The 20,588-nt window shown below is 36.5% G+C and overlaps 1 protein-coding gene across 1 annotated transcript in view; it reads right to left on the bottom strand.

Annotated features, from left to right (window-relative positions):
* Positions 1–9,424: 9,424 nt before the first annotated feature.
* The window catches only part of GDA (guanine deaminase), a 96,327-nt gene continuing 85,163 nt past the window's right edge, over positions 9,425–20,588 (bottom strand). Inside the window, exons 12-14 of the mRNA XM_001365045.4 lie at positions 17,661–17,791; positions 15,595–15,622; positions 9,425–14,937 (exon numbers count right to left, since the gene is read on the bottom strand). Of these exons, the coding sequence (XP_001365082.2) occupies positions 14,867–14,937; positions 15,595–15,622; positions 17,661–17,791 (230 nt within the window). The 3' untranslated portion in view covers positions 9,425–14,866. The remainder of the gene's footprint in view (positions 14,938–15,594; positions 15,623–17,660; positions 17,792–20,588) is intronic.

The raw sequence follows: 20,588 nt of genomic DNA, 5'->3' as shown, positions 1-20,588 counted from the left end.
AGCTTGAGGGGCAACATCTGAATTCTTTTTTTTTTCCATTTGAATAAGTTTAAACATCTGAATTCTTAAGGGGACTGGTCACTTGGGCAGCTCAAGGAATGCCTACAGTTCTGAATCAATAAGACAATTTAAGAGGATAAAGGGAATCCAAGTCAGCCAATTGAAAGAATTGGGGAAATGATACAAAATCTAAAAGAAGATCAAAGTCATGATTGCATGAAGTTTTCCTGAGTCACCAGTCCTATCCCCAGCTTCCAATAACTCCCTCCCAAATTATCTTATATCTATTTCGTGGATAGAATACCTTTTTTGTGTAAATGGCTCTTTTCAATAAATAAGAAAAAAAAGCCTCAAAAAACCAAAACATTCTTTCTATGAAGCCAAATGTATTATTAGTACCTGCAAGATGCTGGGGGTCCTAGATCCTCCAATTTATAAAACAAATTGTTAGACTAGATTGCAGTTGAGGACTTCACACTATAATTGTCTATGATTCTAGGCAAAATGATAGATCTCTAAACTTCAATGTCCCACCTCTGTATTCTACCCTCAAGCACCTACCTAATTGTCCCATCCACCCATAAAACAATTTGTAAAGACTCCTTTTCCTATTTTGTCAAATAGTTTGTAGAATATTGGGATTAATTGATCTTTAAATGTTTGATAGAATTCACTTGTGAATCCATCTGGCCCTGGTGATTTTTTTTAGGGAGTTCTTTTATGGCTTGTTCAATTTCTTTTTCTGATATGAAATTATTTAAGTATTCTATTTCCTCTTCTGTGTAAGCTTAAAAATTAATACATAATAACTCCAAGTATCATATTTAATATTATTTATTAATAACTAAAATTAAAAGCTAGAGTAAAAAGGGAGCTAACAGCCATGGTCACAAGAGAAGAGAGCAAGAGGTGGAGTTACACACAACTATATACAGTACACAAATACGCAAGGTGGGGATGAAAGAGAAAAGGCAAAGGCATGCTGGAAGATGTAGTTCAAAGGCACAAAATTTCCATTTATACATCTGTTAACCTAGGGAATTTATATTTTTTTGTAAATACTCATTCATTTCACCTAGATTGCTATATAATTGGGCAAAATAGTTCTTAATAATTACCTTAATTGCCTCTTCATTAGAGATGAGATCATCCTTTTCAATCATGATACTGTTAATTTGGTTCTCTTCTTTCTTTTTCTTATTTAGATTAACCAATGCTGTATCTATCTGATTTGTTTTTTTTTTCCAAAATACCAGCTTCTAGACTTATTATTTCAATAGTTCTTTTATTTTCAATTTTATTAATTTCTCCTTTGATTTTTAGGATTTCCAATTTGGTCTTTATCTGAGGATTTTTAATTTGTTCTTTTCCTAGTTTTTTTAGTTGCATGCCCATTTATTGATCCCTTTCTCTTTTTTGTTAATATGAGCACCCAGAGATATAAATTCACACTCCCCCAGTACTTTTACAGTATCCCAAAATTTGTGATATGTTGTTTCCTCATTGTCATTCTCTTCGATGAAATAATTAATTATTTCTATGATTTGTTCTTTAACCAACCAGTTTTGGAGAATCTGATTATTTAATTTCCAATTAATTTTTATTTACCTCTCCATGTACACTAATTATAATTTTTATTGCATTATGATCTGAAAAATTACACTTATTATTTCTGCTTTTCTGTATTTGTTTGCAATGTCTTTATGCCTTAATATATGGTCAGTCTTTGTGAATATACTATGTGTTCCTTATTTATTTTTTTCCCCACATATCTATTAACTCCATTTTTTCTAAGATTTCATTCACATCTCTTCATTTTATTTATTTTTTGGTTTGATTTATCTTGATCTGATAGAGGAAAGTTGAGGTCTCCCACTAGTATAGTTTTACTATCTATTTCTTCCTTAAGCTCCAATTGTTTCTCCTTTAAAAATCTGGATGCTATGTCATTTGGTGCATACAGGTTGAGTATTTCTATTTCTTAATTGTCTATAATACTGCCTTTTATCAGGATATAATTACCTTCCTTATGTCTTTTAATCAAATCTATTTTACTTTGGCTCTGTCAGATATCATGATTGCGACTCCTGCCTTCTTTTTCTCAGTTGATGTCCAATAAATTCTACTCCAGCCTCTTACCTTTACACTATGTGTGTCTCCCTGCCTCCTGTATGTTTCTTGTAGAAAACATATGGTAGGATTTTAGTTTTTAATCCACTCTGCTATCTGCTTCCATTTTATGGGTGAGTTCATCTCATTCACATTCAGTGTTATGATTACCACCCATGTATTGCCCATCATTTTGATTTCCTCTTTTAGTCCTGCCATTTCTTCTTTCACTATTTCCTTCTACACCAGTGTTTTGCTTTTTCAGCTTCTCTTTTCCCCACTCTTATTTTACTTTCCTTCCCACATCCTTTCTTATTTCCCTCTTATTTCTCTTTAAGATCTATTAATTGCCCCCCAACTGTTCCCTCCCTTATAATACTCCCTGCTCCACTCCCCCCACACCTTTATTCCCTCTCAACTTCCCTGTAAGGTAAGATAGAATTCTATACCGAAATAGATCTGGCTGTTCTTCCCTCTCAGAACTGATTTCACTGAGAGTAAGGTTTAAAGTATTACCTATTACCAGTCTCTTCCTCCCCTTCTTATAACCGTATTCTCCCCCACCCCACACCCCATGAACCTTTATGTAGTATAATTTATCCTATTTTCTTCTTCCTTCAAGTTTCTCTTACACATCCTCTTTTCTTTTGTTCCATCCCGCATTTTGTTGATTCCAGTCATTTCAGTCCTGTTCAACTCTTTGTGACATCATTTGGGGTTTTCTTGGCAAAGATACTGGAATGGTTTGCCATTTCCTTCTCCAGCTCATTTTACAAGATGAGGAAACTAAGGCAAACAGTTCCTGTTCTTATCTCTATAAACGGAAGAGAAAGGCAAGGGCAGTAGATAATATAAAATGAATAGAAAAATAAGACAGGAAATAATGAAATGGTTTCATGGGAAACTGGGAAGACTTCTATGAACTGATACAGAGTAAATCGAACAGAATTAAGAGAACATATAAACAACAAAAAACATAAACAAAAATGAAATTAAGAGAATAACATATGCAATAAGCATATAAACAATTTTAAAACATATAAACAAAAAATAGTAAAAAACAACTTTTGAAAGACATTAGAACATCCTTCAATTTAGTAATAAAACAAAATTCAGAGGACTGATGATAAAACATGCCTTTCCTTCCAGAAAGATGATTATGGACTTTAAAAATACAGAAAAAGACATTTTCTTAGAAAAAGAGTTGGCCAACATGGGGATATTTTTTGCTAGATTATGCACATGTTAATGAGGGTCTTTTTTTCTTATTGTTGTGGTTCAATTGGGAGATGGGGGTGGGGGAGAAATAGAGAGAAATCAGTTCCAAGTACTAAAGCTCAAAATGAAATGAAGCTGGAGAGTAATGCTAAAAACAACTTAGGAGGTAGTTTTGATTTAGGGGTGGAAGTTAGGGGTTGGGAAGGGGTTTGTTGATTTTTTTTAGAGCTCTTGTAGGAGAAAGAAAAATATCAATGATAGAACCTGCTCAGAAAGGTGAACAGCACAATGATAATGGACAACAGAGAAAACCCAGAATTACCTAATTTTAATTTTGTTTCTATTTTCTCTGTCAAGGAGAAATAATCTTTAGTCCAGAAAAGTCAGAGCAATAATAACCAACAGGTTATTAGGCTAACACCCAAGATAAAGAGGTAATATTAAGGGCAGTTGGATGGCCTTGTCAAGTTCTAGTCATTAAACACTGACCAATTATATCCTAGGATACCATAAACAGTGGTGGATGGAACTTTAGAGTTATTCTCACTGATTTTTGAAAGCCTATGCAGGCAAGGTACTGCGGAGCTAGAGAAAATCAAATGCCCAACTTTCAAATAAAGTAAGAGGAATGAGGTCTAAGCTAGAGGCAAAAGGTCTAGACATGTTCATTATTAAAGGGATGATCTACCACTGTCTAGAAATGGACGCAATCACAACACTAATAGGAAAAGGCTTCATCAAGACCTGTTCATGCTATAGACACCTTATTTTATATCTCTTTTGACAGTTCATGAGCTGATCTTTCATTCATAAATCCAAGGCTGAATGACCCATTTGCCTCTACGATCTCAGATACTTCCTGGTGGTATAACCTCTGTTAAGTCACTGTTTTTTGCCTCAGTTTCCATAACTGCAAAATGGAAATAATAATAGCACCTACTTAAAGAGCTATAGTGAGGATCAAATGAAATATTTGTAAAAAGTACTTGGCATAGTGCCTGGAACATAGTAGGTACTACAGAAATGCTCATTTCCCCCTCCCCTTCCCTTTTCTTCTTTCCCTTCCACTACATATCTAGATTATTTTATTTATTTATTTATTTTTTGCTTTTTCTTGCTCAGATGAGTTTCCCCATCATTTTGGGTCCTGACTGAGGTACTCAGGTTCTACTTCCCTGGCACTGCCAATGAGACAAATTGATAGTAATTGTTGGAAGACAGAGAAAGGCCCTAGCTCTTTGGCTGGTTATACATACTTGGCATATCGTAGTGGGGAAAGAATCAGGTTTAAATTAGAGAAGACAGGTTCAAATCCTGCTTCTGACACTTTAACTAGTTATATAAATTTAAGGAGTTAATTGACCTCTGTGTTCTTTATGTAAATCTCTAGGAGAAATACACATTGAAACATTCTGAGGTACCACTGCACACCTAGCAGATTGGCCAGTATAACAGAAAAAGAAAACAATTGGGGATGTGGGGAAATTGAGACATTTCTGTTGGAGTTGTTGATTGATTAAAGCATTTTGTAGAGCAATTTGGAACTATGTCCAAAAGGTGTTAAAACTGTGTGTACTCTTTGACCCAGCAATAATAGGTCTGTCGCCCAAGAGATCAAAGACAAGGGAAAGGACCCTTTGGTACAAAAATATTTATAACAGCCAATTTTGTGATAGCAAAAATTGCAAATTGGGGGAGGGGGAGATATCAATCAATTGGAATGGAATGACCATCAAATGGAATACTATTTTGGTATAGAAACATTGAGATAATTTCAGAAAAACCTGGCAACACGTGAACTGATACAAAGGGAAGTGAGCAGAACCAGGAGAACATTCCAGTAATAGCAATATTGTGTGATGAACTACTATGAATGACCTAGCAGTGCTCAATAATACAATGACCCAAGACATTCCAGCTAAAGAACTGATGGGATTCTGGATGCAGACCAAATCATACTATATTTCACTTTTTCCCTCTTATTCAAGATCTCTTACACAAAACGATTAATGTGGGAAAATATCTTATGTGATTGCACATATAAAATCTATATTGGATTGCTTATACTGTCTCAGAGAAGGGAGACTGAGAGGAAGGGTAAAAAATGGAACTCAATTTTTTTTTAAATGGCAAAAAATTATTTTTTCATGAAATGGGGGAAAATAAAATATTTTTTTAAAAAGCAACTCTCTAGGAGTTGTTGACCCCATTTACAAATAGTGATTTCCACTAGTAGAGAAAAATCTCATACCAGAAGTAGCCTATCCTTGCTCATGAAATAATAGATTTTTCTATATAGTGAAGTGGTGGATTATTAATGTATTGTATATAGAGTTTACAGATTTTAAATGAAGCAGTTAACAAAAGCTCCCATGTTATTCTTGAGGAAAATCTAGAGGGATATGGGCTAGATGATAATATAGCAAGATATTATCAAAACCAGTGGAATGGCTGGATGGCAGCTTGGTAGCTCAGTGGATTGAGAGTCAGGCTAAATAATGGGAGGTCCTGGGTTCAAACATGGCATCAAACATTTCCTCACTGTGTGAAACTAGGCAAGTTATTTTCCTACTCTTCTGCCTTGGAACCAACATATGGTGTTGATTCTGACGCAGAAGGTAAGGGTTTAAAAAATAATAATTCAGTGTCATCTCAGAAGGAAGGACGTCTTTGGTGGAATGCCCCAGGAGTCTTTCTTGGTCCTATTCTGTTTTAACCTTTCTTAAACTTGGATAAACTCTAAGGTTAAACTGAACAGAACTCAATGCAAAATGTTATTTACATTTTTATTTGAAATATTAACTTCATGGATACAAAGTAAGAGAGGTGTATCAAATCTAGATAACTAACTTCTCTGAGACAGTGAGAGGATTTTAATGAACCCTAAGCTCAATTACTTAACAATAGGATATTACAGACCAACAATCTAACATCATATTAGGCTGTGTGGAGAGGAATAGCACGCAGAAGGAGGGAGTTAATAATCGTCTTGTGCTCTGGTCTGCCCCACCCTGGAATAGTTTTCTGTTCTGGGTGTTACATTTTAGGTAGGGCACTGCCCTCTTCTGGCCAATCTCCTACTTTTCAACCAGAATGGGAAAGGGTCCGTTAACAAACATTTATTAAGCACCTCCAGCTCTGTGTAAAACACTAGGGACAGAAAGAAAGCTAAAAGACAGCTTTTGTTCTCAAGGAGTTCACAGTCTAATGGGGAGGACAACATGCAAATAACTGTGTACAAACATGATAAATACAAGATAAATCAGAGCTGATCAATGAGGGAAGCCATTAACATAATGTCATCTGAGGATTTGTCAAAGGAACTCAAGATCTTTAACCAGGAAGAGGACATAAAAGGGGTACTGGAACTTGTTTTGATGCACTTAAAGGTCTGTTATTTGGAAAAGGAACATATTTATTCTGCTTGATACTAAAAGGCAGCATTGGGAACAATGTGTGGAAGATGCAGAGAAGCAGATTTGGGTTCAATATATAGGAAAGCATCCTAAAAATTAGGGATATCCAAAAGAAAGAGCAAAAACTAGAAGTCCACCTGTAGGGGATATTATGAATGGGGTTCTTAAGTTCATGGCTGGATTGGACTAGAGCAAGGTTCTTGACTAGGGGCCCATGAACTTCTTTTAAAAAAGGTTTTGATGACCATATTTCTATATATTTCCTTTTATTTTATGCCTTTTAAATCATGACATTTCTGTACTAAATTTCTGAATTTCTATACTAAAGGCTCTCTGCTATCCCTTACAATTCTAAAATTCTGTGCAACTGAGGCTTAGGAGGTTGATATCTAGAACTATAAAGTAATGGCAGATCAGGAACTTCTGCCTCATAGTAACTCTTTCCAAAATGCCATGTTAACACTTTTAGCCTTATTTTATTCAAAGCCTGGGTCAGCAGGTCTAAAATGATTTGAGTCAATCTATTAATAATCTTCTAGGAAAGTATGTATTCAGTGTACAGGTTAAACAAGTTATAGAAAGCTACATTCCCCTAGTGGAATGGAAGATCCTTGAGGGCATGACTCTGTTACTTTGTGTTTGAATCCCTAGCATCTACCACAGAAAGTGGTCCATAATAGGCACTTGACTAAATCCTTGTTGATTGAATCATTTATAAGGCTAAATGTAAATGAAATGTATCCTCTGAGAATTGGGTGGAGAGAAAGAGCACCTTCTTCTTGGCCAAGATCTAAGACAAATAATATTATTTTTTGGTCCATACTGCAGGGAAAAAAAAGAAAAACCATATTCCAAAATTACTCCAAAAAATATCACATTGTCTCCAATATGGTGCAATGGAAAAATTTTGAAGTGGGAGTGGTGGACTTGGTGTCATTGGACCTCAGAGGCTCTGTCATTTAATTGTGATGACCTTGGACAAATCATTTAACATCTCTCTCTCCTTCTCTCTCTACCCCCATTCCCTTTTTTAGGCCCATCCCACCCCCCTTTAAAACAAAGAGTCAGAACTAGAAGACTTATAAGGTCTCTTCCAACTATAGGTCTATGTTGAACAAACACAGGATTCTTTTTATATAGTTATTTAGACAGGAAAAAGAATGGCATTTATTTAAATAGAAAAAATATATTTTGAGTGTTTCTTTTCCTTAATTTTTGTATTCTTTCATTAGCACAGCAGAGTACTTCTGACTTCTTTTCCAAAGCCACAAATTGGTAACAGCTAGTAGAATAGGTTAATTTAATTGGTCATTTTAACATCATGAGAGTAAAGCTCATTTTTAAATCTGATTCTAATATGCCCACTACTATAATACAGGGATTCACATCCTGGAGTCCACAGATCCCTAAGGAGATCACAGTTTTCTGGGAGTTTTAAGAATTTAGATGGGGAAAAATTAACTTCTTAATTTTTCACTAACCACTTACTAAATTTAAGCATTTCTATCAATTATTAAGTAGATATAACTATTATTCTATAAAGGGGTCCATAGATTTCACCCAACAGGTAAAGAAGTCCATGATACAAAAAAGGTTAATAAGAACTCCTGCTATAATGTATAAGAGTTTAAATTAAGGTTTTATGCTAAATATGAGAGTTATAAAGTAATAGTGTGATTGTCAATTTAAAATGTTATAGCTTAAGTCAAAATGACTTTTAGCAGTTTTTATTCACAAAGAGAAGGGAAGAGTGAAAGTGTAAATGTAGATAAAGAGACAGATTCCTAACAAGCCTACCAGCCTTTCTCCAGTGAAAGGCTCAGTCAGTCCCTCCAGGGGCTTCTCCAAGACTTTGTCTCCACGTGGATTTCCTGGTGATCCTCAGCCAAAAGTCTCAGCGGTGTCTTCAGCCAGGGTTCCACCAACACAGCCCTCCTCCAAAGCCAAGGTAGGAATCTCAGCCACTCACCCAGCAAGCCAACACAGGATCCAGGAAAAAAGTCTCCGTCAAGCCAAGAAAGGAATCTCTGGAACCAATCTCTCCAAACACCAGGAAGGAAATCTCTAGAGCCAATCTCTCCAAATGCCAGGAAGGGAATGAATGCTAGCCCATGCTGGTCTCTTCTTTTATGCTTCCTTTTCCATGTCACTTCGTCACACACACCCCACCCCCTTCACAAAATCCAATGGCAGTCTTTCAATTTGTCTAGCACTGCCCAAGGGGGCAAGGGGCTGTGGCCTTTGGAGGTGTGAGCTTACTCTAGTAAGTGACTTGTGAACGCTCATACATGGTAAGTAAGGATACTTTAAATTCTTGATTTGATTAGCTAAAAATAGACAAGGGGAGAGAGTTAATCCTATCTTCACATGGGCATTGTGTGACTATAAGATCATAGCGTTAGGACTGGAAAAGATCTTGAGAGCCATTCTGTCCCAACTTAATTCACTTTATAGGTGAGGATCTTTTTAAGCTCTGAGATTAGAAAGAATCAGAAATGACAGATCCAGGATTTGAACTCGAGCCCTCAGACTCTAACATCACAGATGATGAGATGAACCACCACTTCCTATAAGACTATATACTGTTTTCTGATCTCTCTTACTCTACTGAGAGAAGAATAGTGTGGAGGAGAGAAAAAGATGAACCCTCTCCCCTTACCAAAAATTAACTCAAACAATAATTAAGGTAAACACAAGACCTTTTTATTTTTGTTTTTGCAACACACAGGTTCTCACACTCACAAGAGAAACAAGCAAATCAACACAAATACTGAGATCCATTTTCCTGCTGAATACATATACTTAAAGAGTAGCAATCAAGAGATAAGCAACATTATTAAGCAGTTTTCCTTAAAAAGCAGTTTCTGACAGAATCTATCAAATCAGGTCTTCCAGCAGAAAGGCAACAGGCAGACACTGCCATGTGCCCAAGGAGTCAAGAAGCACCTTAGTTTACCTGGGTGCTCATGGGCACAGGGGAATGAGGAAAACAGTCTTAAAATACTAATGGCTAATTTTTGCATTTCATAAAAAGAGATTAAACAGTTTCACCTTCACAATCTCTTATAAGTGCTTTAGTGCTCAAGATACAAAGGGGGAGGAGGAATGAATGGATGGAAGAGAAGTGAGATTATACCTGAAAGTCTTTATCATAATTAATGTTAAGGTTTGAAAGAAATTTATTCATTTCTGTTTTTATATAGAGTATTTCCCCTAAAGACATCAAATTCAGAGGCCAAACTATTTAAATTCACCACTCTCTGAAATCACATTTGATTCAGATCAGAGAATCTTTTTAATCTGCGCTTAGCCTTTGAAGAAGACACCAATTAAATACCAATTAACTCTGCTAAGCTTAAAAATAATGTCAAGTCATCAGTCTTGGAACATACTGTGGTTACCAAGGAGACAGGTTGGCATGATGGAAGGAACTCTGCCTTTGAGGTCAGAGGCTTTGAGTTTATTCTTGCCTCTGCAATTTTCTATTCATGTGACCTTGGGCAAGTCACAGAAGTGACTCAGTTGTCTCATCTGTTCAGTGAAGAGTGCTGGATTCAATAGCCTCAAAAATTCCTTTCTGCCCCATAATCTATTATCCTCTGATCTTTAGAGGCAAAAATTGTCTTATCTTTTAAAATCCCAGCGTTTGGGTGATTATCGTTGGCTTTAAAACTGAGCCCTCAAGAAAGGATTCTTGTCAGAATGCATCTGACAACAGCTATGTTACAGAGACAGCACAATGTGCAGTGAAAACAGTGTGCCATCCCACCTATCAGGGCAAAAATTCTAGTGAGCTCTTGAAAGTAAGAAGAGTCAGGAGGGAGCAAACATTCAAAACACCAAGATCACAAATCCCTAATTGTGTCCTTTCCCTACAAACTCTGAAGGCAGCTATCAACCATCGGCCAACTAGTGGTTTAAAAAAAAAACACTGAGTTTTCTAAGGTAGTATTTTTCTACCACCATGATTCATTCCAATCTATTTCCATTTGAGAGTTTCTGTTGGATTGTACATCCAAAAGAATGATTTAGAAAGGGTTCTTCCTTTTTTCTGAAAGAGGTATCAGGAGAAGCTACTCTTTGGTGCGCTCCTGGGTTCTCTACTCCAAATTCTGCTGCATTTAAACCCAGAAAAAGGGCGAAAGGCCAAATATAAGACTATCATAAAACAATTTAATAACTCGTAACATTTTATCATCAGCCTACCTGTTGCTACGTTCAGTCTACACATGAGCTATAAAAAAAATAACATCTGTACTCTTTCCAATTTGTCTGCTATAAATTATATTCTCCTTAAGTTAAGAAGCTTTTTAAAAATCTGCTTTTTTTCATGGAAACATTCTGCTTTACATATAAAGGTCTTTTAACCTTTTTTTTCCCTTCCTCAAAGCAGTAGGAAGCAAAACATAAGTAATTCTTAGATGAACTAGACTAATAGTTTTTCAAAGTTATACATCAAACTCACATTCATATGCCATGTAATTTGCTTTCAACTCAATTTAAAAAATAAATGTCCTAAGCTGTACTTTCAAAAAAAATCTTCTGCCCTTCTGAATTTAATCTTGGGTTTGGGAGACAGGGATAAGGTAGAAAGGAATGTGTGAAGGCAATCAGATTTAGATCCACAGAACTGGAGGGGTTCTTAATGACCACCTAGTCTCTTCATTTTATAAATGAGCAACACAGGCTCTTTAAGGTGGGTGTGACTTGCCCCAGACTACCTCATTAGTGCTAGAAACTTGATCTCTTGTATAGAATATATAGTGGGGAGGAAAAGTCCTGGTTCTAAAGTCAGAGGACTGAGGCTCAAACACTGCTTTGGATTCTTATTATCTGTGTGACCTTAGGCAAGTCATTTAACCTCTAGACTCCTTTAGGACAATTTCATAAAAAATGAGACTGAACTAGATGACCTTTCAGGTCCCTTCCAGCTCTAGATTGAAGCTCCTTTGACCTCCTGGCCAGCAATTCTTCCACTGCCCCATGGAGCCTCTCAAATCTTTCTTATAGATATTGTTTCTTTCCTTTATTTCCCTGGATGTTCGAAGTCTTGGTCTTTTAGTCTGTTTTCATATTCTGGGTAGGATAGAATTTTTGTCAGGCTAAAGCAACAGTGTTCCAGAAAATTGCTTTCTCTCTTAGAAAGCATATCTTAAAATTAATTATTTACTTTAGGGCCAATTAAATTAAATAGGGCCAAGGACTCTCCCACAATATGCTGGTATGCATTTTGGGAGGGAGGTGACAACACGTACACATTTTTAAAAAGACTTGCTTAAAATCATCATAAAGCTATCTTGGTTCTGTCAGAGAGGAAAACATTCAACATAAAATGACACCTTGGATTGACAATGTGCTGCCGCTCCATGATTCATGAAAACTTTTAGCATTATATAGTTAATCAACATTAGGAAAAGAATGTTTCTAAGGGTAGAACTTCACTTGCCACACAAGCCAGATGCAATATAGAATAACACTTTTCTTGGAGAAATAGAACACAAAGAAGAACAAGTACTGAAGTGCAGGGAGATCAAAGGACACTAACATTTCAAGCAGGTTCCTTTAAAAAAAAAAACAACTCCACAGCGTCAGTGTTGGAAAGGAACCTCAGAAAAAAATCTCACTCAATCCTCTCATGTTACAAATGAAAAAACTGAAGCTCAGAGAAGGACCTACCCAGAGCCAAACACATAAGGCCAAGCTGGGATTTAAATTCAGGTCTCCTGACTCCAAATTCATTGCTTTCCCCACTAGACTATGCTTTTTTTAGGCACCAACCGGGCAAAGCTTAGCACTTAGCAGATTCATCCACTGTCATTCTTCCTTTTTTCTTTCCTACACTATTATCTTGACTGCATGCTAATTCTAAATATCAATGAAAGTCAATAATACACACTTAAGTTGCATTTACAATTTAGACACAGAAGAAAGTGAGGCGAACAAGAACAGCAGTGGCTAGGAATGCGCTACTACTGCTTGGCAACAGATTGTCCATCTCCCTCGAGAACTCCTTAGCCTACTTATCTTCCTGACTGAGTAACATTAGCAAGGAGGTGCAAATGAAAGTTAAACACCTCTTAGAAGTTGGGGCAAACTCCACCCCGCTGCTTCGAAATTTTGGAAAGGCAAAGACTGTTGGAGCTACTCAATATCTCTAAATGCTTCCTTGATGACCAAAAATAGTTTTATTTTTAAGGGAGGATGAAGAATTGATTCATTCTAGGACAGTCACTACTTGGCAAAAGATGTACTATTTAAGGAGATATCCTGAGTCTGAAACCAGACAAAATATGATGGCTGGGTAGAATGTGATGAACATATTTCAATGAATTTTCCAAAATAGGAGCCACTTTACAGGGGAATTATATCTTTAGTTATATATATGTACATAAAATTCGCTAATGTTAGTGGTTATAAAACAAAATTTACTTATGTACTCTTCCTGGGTACTTAGGTTTATTGGGATACTGAGGTGATTTTGGTTGCTTTCTGGAAATTGTAGTTTCCAAAGCCAAAATGTACAGATATGAAAAAAGTGCATAATTTTTATAAAATTAGCAAGGAATTATATTTCATAAGCAATAATACTCAATATTATATAATAGGGGAAGGAATTGTTTTCAATTCTAGGACATGGGAAAGATTGATAGATTAGTAAGTATAAGTTGCTCTTAAAGCTTTTGTATCCTTCTAAAGGTGTAATATCAATTAGTCAATCAATCAATAAGCATTTATTAAGTATTCTCCATATGCCAGGCACTGTTAAACACTAGAAATACAAAGAAAGGCAGAAGCAGACAAGCAAATAAAAAAGAAAACCATTGCTGACTTCAATATGGAATAAATCTTATGATAACAAATTTTAAAATAAAATCCAAGTTAATTGGTTATACTTAAGTTTTTTTGGATTGAAAATTTATTCGAATAAGTGGGAGTAGATTATTTTCAGCAAAAAAGGATTGTCTGCTTTCATAGGAAAGAGGATCTTTTCTATTGATATTCATTAAAAGAAAACTTAAGATGTATTTCAAAATGCCAGTTATTGTTTGGTATCAGCCTTTGAAAATCATCAATTGTGATTGATAGTATGGGTAGAGCTTGTCTTTAGTAAATGGAACCTTTTCCAGGTAAAGCTTTGATCAATAACCATTTTCCCATTATTTATATGAGATGAGATGAATTTGGTGATGCCCACTAGTCTTCTCAGTCTTTGCAATTTCAAGCTATGGATAACACCAATTCAGGCAATCTGCTTCCATTTTCTTTCCAATGGTATAATTTCAATAGAAAACAACACTGCACAGTTATAATTTAAAGTGTTTTTAAGGTACTCAAAAATACTCCTACTTGTGCCATGTAAGTGCATTAATAATAGTCCTAAGAGACCTTTAAAAAACCATTTTCCAGCTTTCAAAACACATTTACAGCACAAAACTATCTTAATGTAGCATTTAGCATTTTATTTTCCAAGTTTCATCCAAAACAAAGCCAATGAACAATAGCGAAATATCTATGAAGTGCAAATTTCAGTAAGTGCAAATTTCCAGCATACAGACTTGCTCTGAAATCACATTCTAAAGTTCGGCAAGGTCTCTCTTGAAATTTGTATGCTCGACACGTAATTTCTAAAGTGATCTTCAACATTTCTTTTCACACTCTAAAAAGACTTCTTTCTTCATTAAGATTTCCCCACCAGGCAATTTTCAACTTTGCAGTTGAAAATTTTCACATGTGGGCTCAAGTTTCATTTTTAAGAAAGAAAAAAGCACCTCTACCTGTTCTTCTTGCCATTTCCCACACTGGAATTGATTTAACATTTCAAATTAATAAAGTAAAGTTTACCTTTGAACATGGCTCCCCCCCCCAAAAAAAATCTGAATAGCTCAAAGGGAAAGTTTTCCTATATATATGAAAGCCATCCAACCGAGGAACCTAAAATGATCCCTGGATTCCTTCTAGTAATTTCTCAAATAGTTGCTCTAATAAGACACAGAAACTTAGTAGTCATTCCCAACAACAAGATACTATATTTTAGCCAACACGTTCCAACTCCACCTGGGCTGAACAGGGAGATGCAGAATCATCCGTTATCCCAGGAAAATGTCTTCAGAAGCCTCGTGGACTTACACAGAGCTTGAAAATGGAACCACTTGCTTGCCACCCACATATACTTCGTCAATATTTCGATCATCTCCTAAAACGAGAATTAGTCAATCAATGAGATGCTGAGGGAGATGCAACGATAGAGAGAAGCAGGGTCTTCTTCACTAATGTTCTCTTGGGGGTGGAAACCAGAATTAAGTCCAGCTGGTGCTGACCCCAGCTCTTAGCAAAAGCTATCATTGATAGATGCTTATCAGCACTCTCTCAGTTGTAAAGTGAGATGAGGAGAACCATTCACAAACCAACATTGCAGGGACAACAGCCACTGCATTCATTTCAGCTGTTTCACTTGAAAGCCAGTTGGATCCAAGGCACATCAGTCCCTGTCCCACTGTCTGGCTCCCTTGTGGAAATGCAAATAGCCTGATTGATATTCCCTTCAGCTGTTCCCAATAGCTCTGGAACCATACAGAGAATCCCAGAGAAATTTCCAATTAACTACGCAGAATCCCAATCGTGTCCTCTTCTGATCCTGGACCCAGCAGCATCCCAGGTTGCTGCCCCTGCTTACAATCTAGCTGGGGAGACAAGACTGAGATATCCTAACCATCAGAGGATGGAATGGGCTCCTTAGAGGAATAAGGAGAGGTCAGAGAAGAGGAAGGGAGGAATGGGGTGGGCAGGGTTGAGGTCATAAAAGAGGGGCGACTTGAATTGGAACCAGGAAGGGAGAAAGCCAAGGACCTACCTAGATAGAAGAACTTCTGGATGACAGCCTAAAATGAAGAAAGACAATCATTAGAAAGCAGAGCTTGGTATTTTCTATAAAAAAGGACATTTAATGGAAATGGGTTGTAAGTGATAATACATGTATCAAACCTGGTGGAATTGCTTGTCTGCTCTAGGAGGGGGGTAAGTAGAGGGGAGGGAGAGAACATGAATCATGTAACCATGGAAAGAATGTTTTAAAAATAAAAAAATAAATTTTAAAATAGGATATGTATAAGGAATCACAGGATTTAGCACTGGATCTAGGATCTTAGAAGGCATCTGGTCATTCAACTTCTATACTTTACAGATATAAAAAATGACACCCTAAGATTTTAAAGTGATTTGACCAATATCCTATTGTTAGTATATAAAAACTAAATGACACAGTGGATAAAACTCTGGGCCTGAAGTCAGGAAGACCAGAATTCAAATCCAGTCTCAGAAACTAGCTGTGTGACCCTGAGCAAATCACTTAACTGCTGCCTGCCTGCCTGCCTGCCTGCCTGCCTGCCTGCCTGCCTGAGAGAAAGAATGCTATCCACATTCAGAGAAAGAACTGTGGGAGCAGAAACACAGAAGGAAAACAATTGTTTGATCACATGGGTTGATGGGGATATGATTGGGGATGTAGACTCTAAATGATCACCCTAGTTGTAAATATCAATAATATGGAAATAGGTCTTGATCAATGACACATGTAAAACCCAGTGGAATTGTGTGTCAGCTGGGGGGAGGGAAGAACATGAATCATGTAACCATGGAAAAATATTCTAAATTAATTAATTAAATTAAAATTTTCAATTAAAAAATATATAGACTATAAGCAATTAGCAAGGCTGAAACATGTAAAGTTGTTTTTTGGCAGTGAATTTTATTTCCAATGGAAAAAAAAAAGAGATCTCTTTCTAGAAGAGTATTTATTTTTAAAGTGTTTGACAGTTCTTTGAACTCTTCAGAGAAAAGATACTCTGAAAGTTTAAAAAATATGTCCAGACCATTACAGAAGTTGTGTAATATAACACCATGGGTTGGAAGAACCAAGTTGGTATTAGAAACTGGCAACAAAAATAATGAATTACACCAATGTCAACTCCCAAGCTATTCTTTGAGAAATTCAAAGTATTTCATACTTATTCTATTTGATTCAACTTAACATGCCTAAGAAATGTAAAAGTATCAGGTCTCTTTTTAAGTAATTAATAAAAAGAAAGAGTCCCAAAATTGTAGAAATTTTATCAAATAAGATGTACTGAAGTATATAAATAAATATGTATATATGTGTATATAAATATAAATATAATCTTATTTATATAAGGCAACACACCCTAGAAGATATAGGATCAACTTCAGAGCCAATCAGATCTGGATTCAAATCTTGCCTCTGACACATACTAGCTGTATAATCCCAGGCAAGTCACTCACATCTCTGTGTCACAGACAATATAATACCCTAAGTCACAAATGATTTGAAAAATCAGCATTGTCGTAGAGGAAGTTTCCACACTGAGAGTTGCTGACTCCAATTAAATTAAAGATCAGACACTCTATTACCCTTCCACTCTCAAGAAATTTTTCTATACAGAGAGAACATAATATTAAATTAAGAATGTGGCTGCAAAGAAATGAGACTGCCTTTCTTGTGGCTTACTTTCCTTACTCAGCGGTCACAATTGGTTTCTATATCTGATATCTGCCTTATAAAATTGTTCATTGATTCAAAAATTTACTGAGCATCTGCTTATAGTCATATAAGGAATGCATAGTGGTTGGTCCCAAGGACGGATAAATAAATACGGATAAATTCTTCCTCATTCTTGGTCCTGTCTTCAATGAATTTATAATCCCATCGTCCTGCCATTATTATGATTAATAAATAGTAACCCAATATAATCCCTCAAGATCCTAATGCAAAGATTCTATCATACGACTTATGCTTTGAATGTTGTTTATTTTAAGCATGATTGGAAGTTTCAAATCGCAAAAGCTTTAAATTAAGTCCTGGGTCCTCCACAGAAAGTCTTCAAAGACTTTCTCTAGGCTTACCTCTGAAAGCTCACCAGCCAAATCACCAGAGAAGAGATCAATGGGAGAGTCTGAAGCCTTTGGGTTGATCAGAAGAGCATCAAATTCCTTGCCAACTTCAAAGTTCCCAATCACATCATCTAGTCCCAAGGCTGTCACAGGGAGCAAAGCAGTGAGTTTATGGCATTCTTGGCCCCTCTGAATGTTTGTGTCCTAAAACTTATGTTAAATTTGTGAAGAAATAAATGTCTGCTAACATTTTGATCCACAGAGGAAAAAAATGCCGTGTTTTTGTAACATCCCAGGTACATTATCATCTTGAAAGTTATTATTGATGTATTGATATTGTAATCTATGTGCTCATATACCATTCATGGTTATGTTACTTCTTGATTATTGTATTTTCAAATCTTCAGGCCAAAGGTCAAAAGAATTCCTGGGCAGGATATTAGCTGCCACAGGGTGCTAGCTACCTCCTTGTTAGACTACATTCCTTACCAAGTCACATGTTTGAACCTCCTCCTCTATGATTATGTGGTTGTCAATTAAGCCAATGTTAAATACTATGCCATGTCACATGTTCATTAGCTACCTCCCACTATTCTTCAATAAAAGTTGGGGAGCAGGTGCAGCACCCTCTCTCTCAACACCATCAAGAGAAGCACGCATGATGAAGTCCAAGTTTTTTAACTCCTTGTCTCTGAGTCTTTATTCCTTTGTCTCTCTGTCTGTCTCTCCCCTTTACCCATTTTCCCTCAATTTCCATTCTCCTTCTCAGGTGTCCACCCATGAAAACATTAATAAGTGGATGCAGGCAACCCCTCTATATGGCGCCCAACATGGGGCTCAAACCACAACCCTGAGATGAAGAATCTCATCTGAGTTAGCTGCAGCAACTCCTAAATGTTAATCAAGATTAAAAGAAGTTAACTTTTATGCACTTGTTGGTTACAGGGGCAGTAGGTAGGTTAAATACAATGAAAGCAAAGTCTAAGAATGAAATGACAATGCCCTTTTTCACTCAAATGCATTAACTAGCTAGGACTCTGGGGAAGTCATATAATCTCACTCAGCCTCAGTATGTCCACTGTAAAATAAGGGAGTTGGACTTGATGGCCTCCAAGGTTCCTTTTTTCATTTAAAATCTATGATTCTGAATTAAATTTTTTTCCCTTTGAGCTATGCCAGTGTATTCTGCAGACTGGTTTGTTTGTCTCTCTCTCTCTCTCACCACTGAATTTTCCCTTCTTCTCCCAACTTATACTTCTGTCACATACTTTACATTTTGATCCCACAGTCCATTTTCATAGAAATGACATTATCTCTAGATGCAATGTGGCATAGTAAAAAGAATGCTGAACCTGGAATCAAAAGACTTGTGTTCAAATCCTACCTTGGATACTGGCTGGGAAGTCATTTTTATCACTGTCTCTAAGCTTCAATTTCCTCATCTTAAGGATTTAATTAATCAAATTAAGAAAATACCTCTAGTATCTACCTCACAGGGTGATTGTGAGAATCAAACTAAATATATAAAGTCCTTTGCAAAACTTAAGGCACTATATAAATGTCATCTATTACAATTATCTCTAAAAAATCAAGTATACCATTATTTATTCTATGATGTCACTGGTGCAAATCCTCTGAAATGAGGTTTGTCAATAGAAATGAGTGAGTTATCTCATGACTTGGGATGCTTACTATAATGACTCACAAATTTGTTCTGGTCACTAGAGCAGACCTAAGATTGAAGGAAATCAGGAATTGGTCTGCAATGACACCCCCACACACACCTTTTTTTTTTAAAGGAGGAAGACTTTTATTTGCAGAAAGCAAAAATGACATGGTGATAAAGATTCATTTCCTACAGAAAAAGTTTATATGCTCCCTGTAAACATGAAGAAGCTGATTAACTGGCTGGGGATTTCGAGACAGACACTATCTCATAGTGAGAGAGCCAAAGAGATTGCTGAGAACAAAAACTCCTGGGGATGCTGTTGACTAGAGGTACATCAATTGAATCTAATAACAGATGTAGCATTTCTCATTCACAGCCCCCCACCTCTGCAAAGAAGGGAGCAAGGTGCATTTTCTTATTTTCTCCAGGAATAAGCTTTATCAGCATCATTAAAGAGCATCTATGGGATCCTTTCTACCCATTTACAATAGTGAGGCTGATGACTTTGTGCAACTGTCTCACTTAAATCCAGTTCATGCACAAGTCCAGACATCAGGGCCCTCCCTATGTGGCACACTGGATAGTCAGGAAGTCTCATCTCCCTGCGTTCCACTCTGGCTGACCAAATGTTCCTTACTACATACATTTATCTCAAGCCCCAAAATGTAGTATCTGTTTTTTTTGCTCAGTGAGATTACTAAGATCCTATTTAGAACTGACTAGGACTTGAGAGATGCCATCTAGTCCAACCCCTTGTTTCACTTCTAGAAAACTAAGGGGCAGAAAGAAGTGATTTGCCCTGGCAAAGGCAGGACTAGAACCCAGGTCCTTCTACTCCAAACTCTGGTTTTTGTTCCCTAGTGCCATGCTGCTGAGAGCCACTTGATAACACCCATCCTGGAGATGTACACTCTGGAGGCAACCAGAGAAGTCTGGAATAAAGGATAGCTTGTTTATTTAATTTGTAAAGGTAATTTCAGGAAACCAACACCATCATAGCACATGATGGGTGACTTTTGATCTCCAAATGCCCACTATGTCTGAGAATAATTTTGGCAAAATTGCTGGGAAATAATTTAGATTTTCCTTTTTTAAATGAGTTCTAGAAAGGCAACTCTTTCATTCTCAGAAAAAAGTCTGCAAACTGAAGAAATATCATAGCAAGAAAAGGGTAAATGGTTAGAAATGGCCATAGCTAGACGACTTCAAATTAGGCTCTGTGTGTGTGTTCTTGAGGGGAGTTGAAAGTAATAATACTTATAACTGGAAAT

This window comes from Monodelphis domestica, chromosome 7, assembly GCF_027887165.1.
Source record: "Monodelphis domestica isolate mMonDom1 chromosome 7, mMonDom1.pri, whole genome shotgun sequence".
NCBI lineage: Eukaryota > Metazoa > Chordata > Mammalia > Didelphimorphia > Didelphidae > Monodelphis > Monodelphis domestica.
The sequence above is the reverse complement of the archived record's forward strand: the minus strand, read 5'-3'. Positions and strand labels throughout refer to the sequence as shown.